The sequence below is a fragment of the Arvicanthis niloticus genome, chromosome 8 (genome assembly GCF_011762505.2).
Source record: "Arvicanthis niloticus isolate mArvNil1 chromosome 8, mArvNil1.pat.X, whole genome shotgun sequence".
NCBI lineage: Eukaryota > Metazoa > Chordata > Mammalia > Rodentia > Muridae > Arvicanthis > Arvicanthis niloticus.
Window position 1 is genome coordinate 86,684,400 of NC_047665.1, and position 12,541 is coordinate 86,696,940.

Genomic DNA, 12,541 nt, shown 5'->3' on the forward strand with positions numbered 1-12,541 from the left:
GGACAGATGGGACAACCAAATGGTGCCGGTAGGAAGCCTGTCCAGAACGGATAACCAGCTAACCAGACAAGAGAGAAGGCTCCAGATAAATAACTGGCCAGACAGACAAGAGAGAAAGCTCCAGATAAATAACTGGTCAGACAGACCCCAGGGATCATTCCCCATGGATGGCTGGGTGGCAAGTGTTTCTTCAACAGCACACACACTAAGACTTCCAGGTAGCTGGGGAAAAGAGGAGTGGATCTATCCCGGATCACAGGCAAAGCGATGTCAGAGTTGCTCAGCAATAGCCGGAACTAGATGCTCCAAAAGGGGTCTGCATTGACCGTCTTGCCCCAAACACCACTCACTATCATCGACTAGCCCCAGACCTGGATCTGCATCTCCAGTCCCTGTGGAAAGCCATGAAGACTCTTGCCCCAGACCTTGCCCACTGCCACCGGTCCTGCGGCGTCCGCGAGCCGCAGTTCCGCCATTCCCCGCCCGCCCTCCGCGCCCTAGGCCGCCGCCCGCCCTCCCGGCCGGAGCCCCAGAACCGCCGCCGGCGCGCTCGCTCACCGGCCCACGAAGTTCTCGAGCACCGAACTCTTGCCGGCGCTCTGGCCGCCCACCACGGCGATCTGCGGCAGGTCCAGGTGGCAGCTCTGACCGATGGAGCTGAAGGCGTCCTGCAGCTTGTTAACCAGCGGGATGAGCTCTTCCATCCCGCGGTTGCCCATGGTGCCCGCCTCCGCCCCGCGGATCCCTCGACTACGGCTCGCGGTCCCGATGCGTCTGTGGCCGCTGCTTCCTCCTGCTCTACTCTGCCAGCCCGCCCGGGCTCCCCTTTGCCGCGACGCCCGCTCCCGGCTCGGCCTCACAGTCGCCGCCTCATCCGGTTCTCAGGCGACACCCGACCCGAGCGACCTCCCCTCCCGGCCTCCGGGGCGGAGCCCACAGCCCTAATGCTTTATTCAATTGGTCACTAGCACTGCCACTCAAGAACGTGATCCAATAAAAAAGGCACGAGGAAGAGCAAATCTGACAAGTTCACTGGATAATAAAACTGTCACTCTTAAACGAAAGCCAATAGAAATGGAACTGGGTTGTCAGGCCGGGAAGGCGGGGTCTCTGGGAAAGACTGAGGCCTCAGCTCAGTAGGTTGATTCCGTCAGGCAGGAAACCCGCTAATAATGTAAGGAATCAATCCTTAAACACTGGATTGTCACTTGACATTAGTTAATTCCGTAAAAATTTCTCATTGGTTGATATAAATATCACGTCTCTACTCCAGTAACAGAAAAAGAGAGCCACAATCTTTTTCTTTAGTTTCTATAGTTTCTCTATGCTGGCTACAAACTGTCGATGTTTCTCCTGTCTTAGCCTCCCTCCTGCTAGCATCGCAATCCGGATTGACAACCGTGTCATAAGAATTTTTCCAGCTTTCCTGGCATTTATTATCAATTTGTGATAGTCTTTTTAAGCAACAGGCGACAGTACTCAGGGTCTCAGGGTAAACCGTGGCGAGGTTCAGTGATTGTCACCCCTGAATTCTTGGGCCGTAGTGAAAACTTGTATTTTTGAAAGCATCACAGATCCCAACTCCGGAAGAATCCCAATGCCAGTGGAAGATGAGTCGACACTTTCTGCCTCACAGAAAGGTGCTCTCATCCTCTTGTGCGTGTTTCTGTGTGTTACTGAGCATCGATTGTACAGTTCCATGCAGCTAAGCAAGTGCTTTACTAGTGGCCACAACTCTAGGGTTATTTTTACTTTAATTTTTTTTTCTCCTAGACTGAGAGCTCTGTTGTTGAGAGTACGTGCTGCCTTTGGAGAGGACTCAAGTTTGGTCTCCAGCACTGGCATGACAGCTCACAACCATAAGTGATTCCAATTCCAGGAATCTGACACCCTCTTCTGGCCTCCACTAGGATCCGACATATACATGATGGACATACCTACATGCAGGCAAAAACACCCATGTACATTTTTTTACATTTACATAAAATAAGTTAAATTTTTTAAAGATTTATTTTATTTTATTTTTGTTTTTCGAGACAGGGTTTATCTGTGTAGCTCTGGCTGTCCTGGAACTCACTCTGTAGACCAGGCTGGCCTCAAACTCAGAAATCCGCCTGCCTCTGCCCCCCAAGTGCTGGGATTAAAGGCGTGCACCACCACCGCCCGGTGAGTGTTCAGAACTGAACCTACCTCCTCTGCAAGAGCAACAAGTGCTCTAAACTGCTGAGCCATGATTCCAGCCCCCTTATTTTAATTGTGTATGTTTATGTTGGGTGTGGTATAGGACAGTGAGCTATGAAGATGGCAAGGGATCCCGTGAAGCAGTTAAGAGCAGTTGACAGCCATCTGATTATGGGTGCCGAGAACCAAACTGTAGTCCTCTCCGACAGCACTGCTCTACACCATCCCTCCAGCCCCTACTGTTCTCCTCCTTGGTGTGCCTGTGGTGTGATGCCCTGTGCATGTGCATATGGAGGTCAGAGTTCGACATTAGGCCTTGTCACTTCTTTGAACCAGGATCTCTCAGTCAAGAGTGGTCAGCTCAGCAGGCCTGGCTGCTGGCTAACCTTCCCGAGCTGGAATCACAGGTGCTCACCACTTCTTACGAGGGGCCTGGAGATCTGGGGCACCATCTTTCCAAGTGCCCCAGCCACTCACCCCCAAGCCACTGTAAGACAAGAGGAGCCAATATTCCAGTTGTTTCCAGGCTTCTTCAACTTTACTACATCCTACATCTTTTCAATTGCCGAGTGCAATTTAGAGATCCATTCCCTAATACAAGATGGGAGGGGCCACTACTCTGCAGGCAAAACTGGAGGTTCTGGAAGTGTATTTTGGGGGGGAATGGTGGTGTTTACTCTTGGCAGAGGCTCATTTGACAGAGCCTCAACTTGAGGCTGTATAGCTGAGGATGGTCTTGAACTTAGATCCTCCTGCCTCTAACTCTGAAGTGCTGAGATTACAGGCAGGAGGCACCATACCCAGTTTTTTAGGAACACAGAGCTTCTTTTGATGACAGGGTCCCAGCATTTGTCCAGTATTTGCTTCCTTTTAGTAGGGTTGTGGGTTGTGTTTGTTTACTTGAGACATAGTCTATGTACCTTAGGATGATCTTTAGTTACTATGTATCCCACGCTGGCCTGCAACTCCCAATCCTCTTGCCCTAGTCTTTTGAATATAGGGATTTCAACCATGCTAGGGTGGCACAATTAATCATTTGATGCCTCTGGGCATACATGTGCTTGAATAGAAGCCCAGTGAGAAGGCAGAAGGAATGAACACTCTGGAAAGCAGCTCACAGGAGGTAGTACAGGAGGCATGTTAAAGCTGTGCGTGAGAAGATGACAATGAAAGAAAGAAAGAAGAGAGAAAGAAAGGACGAATGAGTGAGTGGATCAGGGCATCAAAGCCCATCCTTGTTGGTCTTATTGGCCAGAGCAATAAAATATTTGTCTAATCCAACGGGAAACTTTAGAGAACTACTGACAAGCCATCGTTTAAGGAACATGACCTAGTCCCAGGTCCCAAATATATGGGTTTATGGTTGATAGGCCTGGCGTTACAAACTTTATTAGGACTGCAAGAATCTAGAAACACTAATTGTACACAGATATTATGTGGAAACTGTAAAAAAAAAAAAAAAAATGGTATAGGGTTGGGTATGTGACTCTGTGGGACCAGTGCTTGTCTGGGATGCCCTGGGTTTCATCCTCAGCATATGAACCAGGTGTGGTGGTGCATACCTATGATCCCAGCCAAGGGCAGCAGGGGCAGGATGACAGGAGAGATTCAGGGTCATCCTCAAGAATATAACAAGCTGACTGATGGGTGGTTCGTGCCTTTGATCCAGTACTGAAGAAGCAGAGACAGGCATATCTCTGTGAGTTCAAGACCAACCTGGTCTACATTGAGAGTTCTAGGCCAGCTGGGGCTAGTTAGAGCCTGTCTCAAGAAGAAAAGCAAATAGTGGCAGAGGAAATAGACCATAGGTGAAGCGTTTGTAGTCAGGCATGCTTGGCCTTGGGTTTGATCCCTGTCACATGCCGCGGAGTGACTGTCTGCTAATTCACATCTATTATTAAGGAGAGTCCAGAGAGCTATGCAGAGCCAAGCATGTGCCTACAGGGTTAAGAGTAGAGCAGAGGGCTGGAGAGATGGCTCAGTGGTTAAGGGCACTGACTGCTCTTCCAGAGGTCCTGAGTTCAATTCCCACAACCATCTGTAATGGGATCTGATGCCATCTTCTAGTGTGTCTGAAGACAGCTACAGTGTATGCACATACATAAATAAATCCTTTAAAAAAAAAAAAAAAAAGACAGAGAGGCACTCTCTCTTTATTGGTGAACTTGGGCAAAGTCGCTTCCTCTCCCCGGGCCAGCTAGGCAGCTGACAACCAGGGAAGAATGAGAGTTATATCTTCCAGGATAGCTGGGAGATCCTGACTTCAAGAGAGATCCCCCAGTCTGAGACTACATTCCAAAACTGGGCTATGCCCAGTGGCTCCCGGTTACCCCCACGGTTGCTATGACTGCTTTTTTGTTTTGTTTTCATTGAGAAAGGGTCTTACTCTGTATCCAAAGCTGGCTATGAAAACCAAGTTGGTCTTAAACTTGCAGCTAACCTCCGACTCCTGCCTGTAGGAGTATAGCCTATAGCTAATCTCCAGAGCTAGAGTTACAGCCTGGCCCTGGAGCCACCAGACTCAAACTTAAGTCCTCAGTGCCACTTCCCCAGACCTTCCTGGCTCTGCCTCTCTTTACACATATATCCAATTATGAGCCCACCTCCATGCTCTAGTTCACTTCTTACTGAGATGTCCAACTACAGTACAGCTTGGGATGAGGAAGAAGACAGGCGGCCTCCCCAAGAAGACACAAGATCTTAAATGAAAACAAAACGTAGTAACAAAGTCTTTTGTAAAAAAGAATCCTTCAACATTCCCCATACCCCAGCGTCCGTCCTTCCCCAGCAGCCAGGTCATGTGAGTGTGATTCCCACAGAGGCCAGTGCTTCAGTGGCCCACGCGGGGCAGAGGCTGTGGTCGCCATACATGGTGCGCATGAAGTTTCTGACGAAGTCAGGAAAGCGCTGTTCCAAGATGCTGCTGCGCACTTCGCTCAGGAGCTGCAGCTGCAGGGCAGGGAACGAGCATCAGCCTGGGTGAGCATCGCCAGCAGGCCCAAGAATGCCCCCAAGGCATCAGGCAGGCAAAGAGTCACCGCCACATCACAAGCCCAAGGCAAAAGGAGCCACCCTAGAGGGCCCCGCCCACACCACACCCTCTAGATGAATCTTGCCAACAGGGCATAGACACATTACACCCCCAAAGGAGCCCCACTATGCCTCGGACATAAAGAAGAGCCAGGCTGCCCCATCAAAGCCACACCCCACTCTGCCCTGAAAGCCAAGGCTCTCCCTGCCCCCCACTTGTCCAGGTCACCTGATAGGCAATGTTGTGTACAGTTAGGTGGTGCAGCGCGGCAGCGTTGTCGCTGTGCAGCAGGGCGTGCAGGAAGGCTCGGCTGTGCCTGTGGGTCACACAGTTGGTAGCAGCACACTGCCTGAGCCCTCTCCCCTCTCCAATCCCCAACCTCCAACACCTACATCTGGCAGGTGGGACAGGGACACTCCGGGTTTATGGGGCTGAAATCCTTTGCATACTGCTTCTTCTTCAACTGCAGGTTCCCAGTGGGCACAAGGGCGGAGCCAAAGCGCTGGGGATGAGGAAAGTCAAGGTCACAAGGGGCACAGGCTCCTAGCCCTTCCAGTCAGTCCCCTTCTCGGGACTCACCGCTGTCCGTGTGGGGTATACACAGTCGAACATGTCACATCCAAGAGCCACGCAAACCACCAGGTCAGTGGCATAGCTGGGTGCAGCCGTGGGAGAAAAAGAGAAGCAGAGTCCACCTGAAGAGAGGGCTTCCCAGGGCTCCCTCCATCCCCCCTAAGAAGAGCCAAGTGTTCGCTTTTGTCTGTTTCTGTACTGATGCTGTGTTTCACTTAGCCTAGGCTGGCCTCATACTCCTACATAGCTGAGGATGCCCCCAGAACATTATTTACTCCAGGAAGTGGATCATGTGACCACTCCATTAGCTCCCCAGCAACACTATACCCTTCTTTCCATAAGAATCCATCAAAAGGGAATGGGGACCCCAGAGTCTGTGCCCCCCACCAGGGTTCAGGATTCTTTCTTCTCTGCCCCAACATACCCGACCCCCATCAGGTATCGTGGCTTGCCCCTAGGCAGCATGGAGGTGCTCAATGCCACCATCTTCCAGAACTGCGCCTTGCTCTCTCCTCCACTCAGACCTCCGATGGCGAAGCCTGGCACATCCCTCTTGGTCATCTCTGAAAGGACAGATGACCCCAGCTTAGGAGGATTTACGATTTTGTGACATTATAAAGGTTAAAATGAACTACTGTCACAAGGCTCAATTTCCTTTGGTACGATACAACATTGCACTAATTTTTCATAAAACACAACCTTAAGACAGGGATTTAGATACACACCCTGGAATCCCAACAGCTCAGGAGGCGGAGGCAGAAGAATCAGGAATTTAAGGCCACCCTGAACTACATGACTGTGACTGGGTCACTGGTGTCCCATTGTGCAGGAAGCCCTGGGTTCCAGCTCAGTGACACATCATCCTTGTGTAGTGATGCATGCCAGTGATCTCAGCTCTCAGACATGGAGGCAGGCCGATCAAAAGCATAGGATCATCCTCTGCTACACAGGAAAGTCCAGACTAGCCTGGGCTACATGAAAGCTTGTCCCAAGTCAATGTAGTATTCCAACAGATCTGCTAGAAGAGCCAGCAAGAGGGCAAAGGCCCTTGGTGCCAAGTCTGGTGATCTGAGTTCCACCCCAGAACCTTCGTGGTGGAAGGAGAAAACTGACTCCTATATTCATACTGTCACATGTGCACGCACGCACGCACACACTCTGGGAGGTAGAAGAGCGAGAGAGATTGAGGAAAGAGCAAGAGAGAGAGGGAGAGGGAGAGAGAGGGAGAGAGAGAAGGATCAAATTAAAAAACCACAGCCCAACCTAGGTTCAGCATTTGGCTCCATTCCTTCCATTTTCTAGACTGCACGAGGCCTCAGGGCCTTTGTCTCCTTCGCTCACACCTTTGCCAGTTGACAGCTGTAGCCACAGCATCATTCTGTGCCTGGACCAGCCCCAGCCGTGCCAGTACTTGACTCTACCTTTCAGGCAAGTGGTCCGAAGATCAGCATTCAGTCCACCCTGGATGATGGCAAAGAGGTTCTGCTTGTCCTGATGCTTGTGGGCTGCGATGCACCTGTCCAGCCAGCGGACTGACCTGCAGGACGGTCCCTGGTCACAGAACCTCAAGTGGCTAGGGAGAAGGACGGGAGCCACAGGGCCCAAACCCTTTCCCTGGGCACACACAGGAACACACCCGCACGCACCTGTGCATGGCCTCCTCCACTCGAGGGCCTGTCACGGTGCTGCTCACCACGTCGTCCAACTGCATAATGATGTCCGAGCCTAGGGGTGGGAGGGCGCTCTGGTGAGAAAGAGGACACTCCCAGGGTCCACCTCTGTATTCATGCTAATTCGGCTACAGAAGCCTGGAAACATCCCATTTTCTTTTGTAAAACTAAGCTCATGGGCCAGTGGGATAGATCAGCAGGTAAATGTGCTGCCCTCCAGGCCCAACTCCCCAGGTTCAATCCCCAGGACCCCACGGTGGAAAACGGAGGAAAACTGATTCCTACACATTGTCATTATGGATCCCAGGCTGTTCTCCAACTCCCAGTCCTCTACGCCTCCTGCTCAAGGACCTATCGAAATGATGTTCCTTCAGTGGGTTCAGCAATGGTCTAGAATACACAAGGCCACAGACTCCATCCCCAGAACTGCATTAAGTGGGTGCAGTGGCTCTGTCCCAGCATTCAGGAGGTGAAAGCAGAGGAATCAAGAGCTTAATGTTGGGGGTTACTGGTTAAAAGTACTGATTGCTCTTCCAGAAAACCTGGTTCAGTTCCCAGAACCCACACGATAACTCACAACCAGTATCAGAGAATCCAATGCCCTCTCCTCATCTCCATGCCACAAGTGGTACACAGATATACATGCAGGCAAAACACCTCCATAAAATAAATCAAATCAAATAGCTAAACATGGTTGGTGCATACATTTAATCTGAAAAGAGTCAGAAGGATTCTGAGTTCGAGGCCAACCTAGTGTACAGAGTGAGTTCCAGGACAGCCAGGGCTATACCACAGAGAAACCCTGTCTCAAAAAACCAAAAAAAAAAAAAAAAAGAGTCAGAAGGAGCTCTGAGTTCAAGGCCAATCTAGCCTACATAGCAAGATGTAGGGCAGCCAAGGGTACATAATGAGACTCAGTTGTTAGATTTCCAACCCAGGAGCCCTAACCCTAACCCTGTTAATATACAGACAATTCTACTGGCCTGTTCTCAGGAACCTAGCAATTACTAAAGTGATCACCTGCTGAGGCCAAGTGCACAGGGTGTGTGCTGCTGATAAAAGGACCCGCCAGCCACCTAGCACCCAGTCACCCTAGCACCAGCCACCTAGCACCCAGTCACCCTAGCACCAGCCACCTAGCACCCAGCCACCCTAGCACCCAGTCACCCTAGCACCCAGCCACCCTAGCACCCAGTCACCCTAGCACCCAGCCACCCTAGCACCCAGTCACCCTAGCACCCAGTCACCTAGCACCAGCCACTCTAGCACCCAGTCACCCTAGCACCAGCCACCCTAGCACCCAGCCACCCTAGCACCCAGCCACCCTAGCACCCAGTCACCCTAGCACCCAGCCACCCTAGCACCCAGCCACCCTAGCACCCAGTCACCCTAGCACCCAGTCACCTAGCACCAGCCACTCTAGCACCCAGTCACCCTAGCACCAGCCACCCTAGCACCCAGCCACCCTAGCACCCAGCCACCCTAGCACCCAGTCACCTAGCACCCAGCCACCCTAGCACCAGCCACCCTAGCACCCAGTCACCCTAGCACCCAGTCACCCTAGCACAGTCACCCTAGCACCCAGCCACCCTAGCACCCAGTCACCTAGCACCCAGCCACCCTAGCAGGCTCTCTCTGCAGTCCTCCCTTCCTTGAGCGTGCTCTCTTTCTGTGCTCCCCCTCTAACCCTGTCAGAGAACATTCGCCCCAAAGAGCTACCCTCCAATAAACCTGCCTCTATTTTAAACTCAGCTTGAATTGGCTTATTTCTTTTTTTTTTTTTTTTTTTTTTTTTTTTTTTTTTTTTTTTTTTTTTTTTTTGAGTTTTTGGAGACAGGGTTTCTCTGTGTAGCTCTGGCTGTCCTGGAACTCACTCTGTAGACCAGGCTGGCCTCAAACTCAGAAATCCGCCTGCCTCTGCCTCCCAAGTGCTGGGATCAAAGGTGTGCGCCACCACTGCCCGGCAAATTGGCTTATTTCATCAGTGGAGAAAACCTATTACTGGTCTCAAATCCAACAAAAAAATTAATACAATCTTTAAAAATGTATTTTTTTACAAAGATAGAACTCAAGATCATTCTTGGCTCCATAGAGATTGAGGGCAGTCTGGGCCATCTGAGACTCTGTCTGAGACAAGATGGAGCAAGGACTGGTACCAAGGCTGACCTCTGTGTCCCACTCTTGTTCTACGGCTGGAGAGCACACACCAATACAAAGAAACCACAGCCACCCTTAGCATAATGCTTCCTGCTAACGATTCTGAAACCTAAAGACTTCACAAAATGAAAGGCTTGGGGACCTGAGGACAAGATGCAGCAGCAGAACCCTGGCTTGGCATGTGTGAGGACCTGGGTTACAAACCCAGCTTAGACAGACAGAGGAGAGCCTGTATTTAGATGTAAGAACGAGGGCCCGGGCTCGGGGCGCTAGCAAATTAGCATATGGCTGGGTGGTAGACCCCCTGCCTAAAATCCCTCCATGAGGCTTAGGTCATGGTATTATCACCACAACCTTATCCTGCTATCAGAAGATACAGGGACCCAGGGCAACTCCTGTCACACAAGCTGTTCTGGCTCCACTTAGCCTAACACCACAGGTTTCCTAAGAAGGCTTTAGGATAAAGCTCATACCCAGCACCTGAGATACCCTGGTTCCCATCCAATCCCAGCACCAGACACAATGACCCCGACAGATCTTCCTACTTGTATGTACAGAAGTGGGGAAGGGCTGGAGCTTATGTTCCAAGACTCCCAACATAAACTGTCCTGGACTGTAGCTGCAGCTCAATGAATAGAGTGCTCATGTAATATACAAAAAGCCCTGGGTCTGAGCCCCAGCTCAATATCAAACTGGGCATCGTGGCATTTGGCTGTAATACCTCCACTCTGGAGGTGGAGGGAAGAGGATCAGGGGTTCAAAGTCAACCTCAGTTAAACAGGGAGTGAGGTCCAGGGCAGAATAGACTATGTAGGCCTCTATCTCAAAAAATAAGACAAAATAAAAACTACATAGATGGAAATAAGGGGTTCAAAGCATGTCAATCTCATCTTGTTGCCACCAATATTTTATAAAATTCCATTTGTTACTAAGAACACTGACAGCTAGATGTGGTGGCACTGTCTTTAATGTCAGCACTCCAGAGGAGAGGCAAAAGCAGGTTTATCTCTGTTTGAGGCCAGTCTGGTCTACCAGTCTACACAGAGTTCTAGACCAGCTGAAGCTACATAGTGAGACTCTCTCCAAAATAACAAACATAACAAACAATAAGTAAATAATAAAACACACACATAAAACAAACCAACAAATGAAAAAGGATGACTCGGTATCCAGCACTGTGCTTACACTACTGACATTAGTTCTCTTTTTTGTCAGGAAATAGAGACAGCTTCTTAACAGCGTAACCCAAGCAAGCCTGGAAGTAGCAATCATTTTTCTGCTAGCTAGGCAGCCGCCAGGTTTTTTTTTTTTTTTTTTTTTTTTTGGTTTTTCGAGACACCGTCAGGTATTTAAAAAAAAAAAAAAAATAATGTGTTTGTTTCGTTTTGTTTGCTGTGGTGGGAATCTAGTCCAGGACGTGGGCAAGGCACTCTAATTAACTGAGGCACATGCCCAACACGGGACCTATTCTCTATCCATATTTTCGTTGAGTGAAAGAGTCCAAATTCAACGAAGTCCCAAACCGAGGCGTCCGAGGCCCTGTCTAAGCTACAGACAACTTGAAGGGGCGGCGCCCCAGGGCTCTCTTACCCAGAGCGTTCTGGATCTCCACCGACCTCTCTGGGCTCAAAAGTGTCTCTTCTCCGTCGTAGGGCGAGCGGAAGCGGACGCCCTCCTCCGTCACCTCGGACAGGGAGAAGAGGGACACCATCTGGAAGCCGCCGCTATCCTGAAGAGACCCCGCAGTGAAGCTGTCAGGAGATCGCGACTGGGGACCCCCCTCACCTCAACGCAGAGCCCGAGGGCGGCAACCCCAACTCACCGTCAGCAGATTGTGGGGCCAGTTCATGAAGCCGTGAAGACCCTGGGCTTTCTGGATCAGCTCCGGACCCTGTGATGGGGAAAAAGTCAGGCAGTAGCCCGCAGCTCCACGGCCAGGTCTGGGCGAGCCCCAGCACCGTGCGTTACTAGACTGACTTTTGCAGAGGCGTGTCCCGGTTAGGCGGCCCCCTCGCTGCCCACTCCCGGATCGAATCCACACACCGGCCTCAGCCCCAGATGGTAGGTGTTGCCCAAGCAGATGCGGCAGCCCAGGGAGTCCAGCTGCTCCGCGGTGATACCCTTCATGGTGGCCTGTGTACCCACAGGCATGAACACAGGGGTGGCTACCGTTCCATGCGGCAGCCGCAGCTCACCCGCCCGAGCTCTGGAGCGACTGCACTCAGCGACCAGCCGCAGGATTCGTGGAGCGGACTCCAGCGAGCCTGGGCTGCCTGCCGCCGCCATCTTGAGTCCCGGAACCACGTGGGCTGAGACCTCAGTGGACGGCGCCATGTTGCCCTGAGTCACATGATCGGGGAGCTCTCAGGAGCCATAGCAACTGACGCCTACACCCTCTACACTCTTGGGTGCACAACTTCCAGATCCCATTGCTGCCGCTTTCCCTCTAGAACGAAAACGGTTCTAAGGCCCAATGCCATGGCTCAGCGAGTGAAGCTACACGGCGCCAAGCTGGATGACCTGAGTCTCTGAGACCTACAAGACAGCCATTCATATTCTCATGGGCGGACATACAATAAATGTATTTTAAAACACTCCAAGACATGTTTTCCTGCTGTATAAACTACAACAGCCCGATATGATGACTCATCAGGAATCCCAAGATTTCGGGAGCTGGGGAAAAAGGATTGTGTGGAGCTGGAGATCGACACAGCACAGCGAGTTTCCTGCCAGCTTGGGCTACAGAGAGATCCCATCTCACAAAAAGAAAAAAACAGTAATAATTGAGTCGAGCCTGTTATTGCACTCCACTAAGATCGGGAAGGCGGAGGCAGGTGGAGCTCTATGAGTTCGAGGCTAGCCTAGTTTACAAAGCAAGCTCCAGGACAGTCAGGGCTATATTGTGAGCTGCCTCAAAATAGGCATTGTA

At 51.0% G+C, this 12,541-nt stretch overlaps 2 protein-coding genes across 12 annotated transcripts in view; both read right to left on the reverse strand.

The window, feature by feature from the left end:
• The window catches only part of Dnm2 (dynamin 2), an 82,996-nt gene extending 82,078 nt beyond the window's left edge, over positions 1-918 (reverse strand). For 9 of the 11 annotated variants that reach the window (XM_034510127.2, XM_034510125.2, XM_076939779.1 and 6 more), the window contains exon 1: positions 559-889. In XM_034510127.2, coding sequence (XP_034366018.1) covers positions 559-719 — 161 coding nt within the window. In that variant the 5' untranslated portion in view covers positions 720-889. Of the gene's footprint in view, positions 1-558 lie in introns of all 11 variants that reach the window. The other 2 variants (XM_034510129.2, XM_034510123.2) reach the window with 2 other exon arrangements.
• A 3,398-nt stretch (positions 919-4,316) lies between these two features.
• Qtrt1 (queuine tRNA-ribosyltransferase catalytic subunit 1) lies at positions 4,317-11,943 on the reverse strand. Its single transcript, XM_034509550.2, has 10 exons — positions 11,656-11,943; positions 11,435-11,503; positions 11,203-11,341; positions 7,432-7,510; positions 7,207-7,322; positions 6,210-6,348; positions 5,792-5,867; positions 5,605-5,714; positions 5,441-5,528; positions 4,317-5,130 (listed from the first exon to the last, which is right to left on the reverse strand). Exons 1-10 carry the CDS (start codon positions 11,896-11,898, stop codon positions 4,978-4,980), a joined length of 1,212 nt encoding a protein of 403 aa, XP_034365441.1. The 5' UTR covers positions 11,899-11,943; the 3' UTR covers positions 4,317-4,977.
• Positions 11,944-12,541: the final 598 nt, after the last annotated feature.

Excerpts from the sequence above, each read along its gene's own strand:
- Qtrt1 (XM_034509550.2), bottom strand. The coding sequence starts at position 11,898 with ATGGCGGCGGCAGGCAGCCCAGGCTCGCTGGAGTCCGCTCCACGAATC. Across the intron at positions 7,511-11,202 it reads GGAGATCCAGAACGCTCTGG|GCTCGGACATCATTATGCAG; the intron begins GTAAGAGAGCCC and ends TCCCACCCCTAG. Across the intron at positions 5,868-6,209 it reads CGATACCTGATGGGGGTCGG|CTATGCCACTGACCTGGTGG; the intron begins GTATGTTGGGGC and ends GGCTGCACCCAG.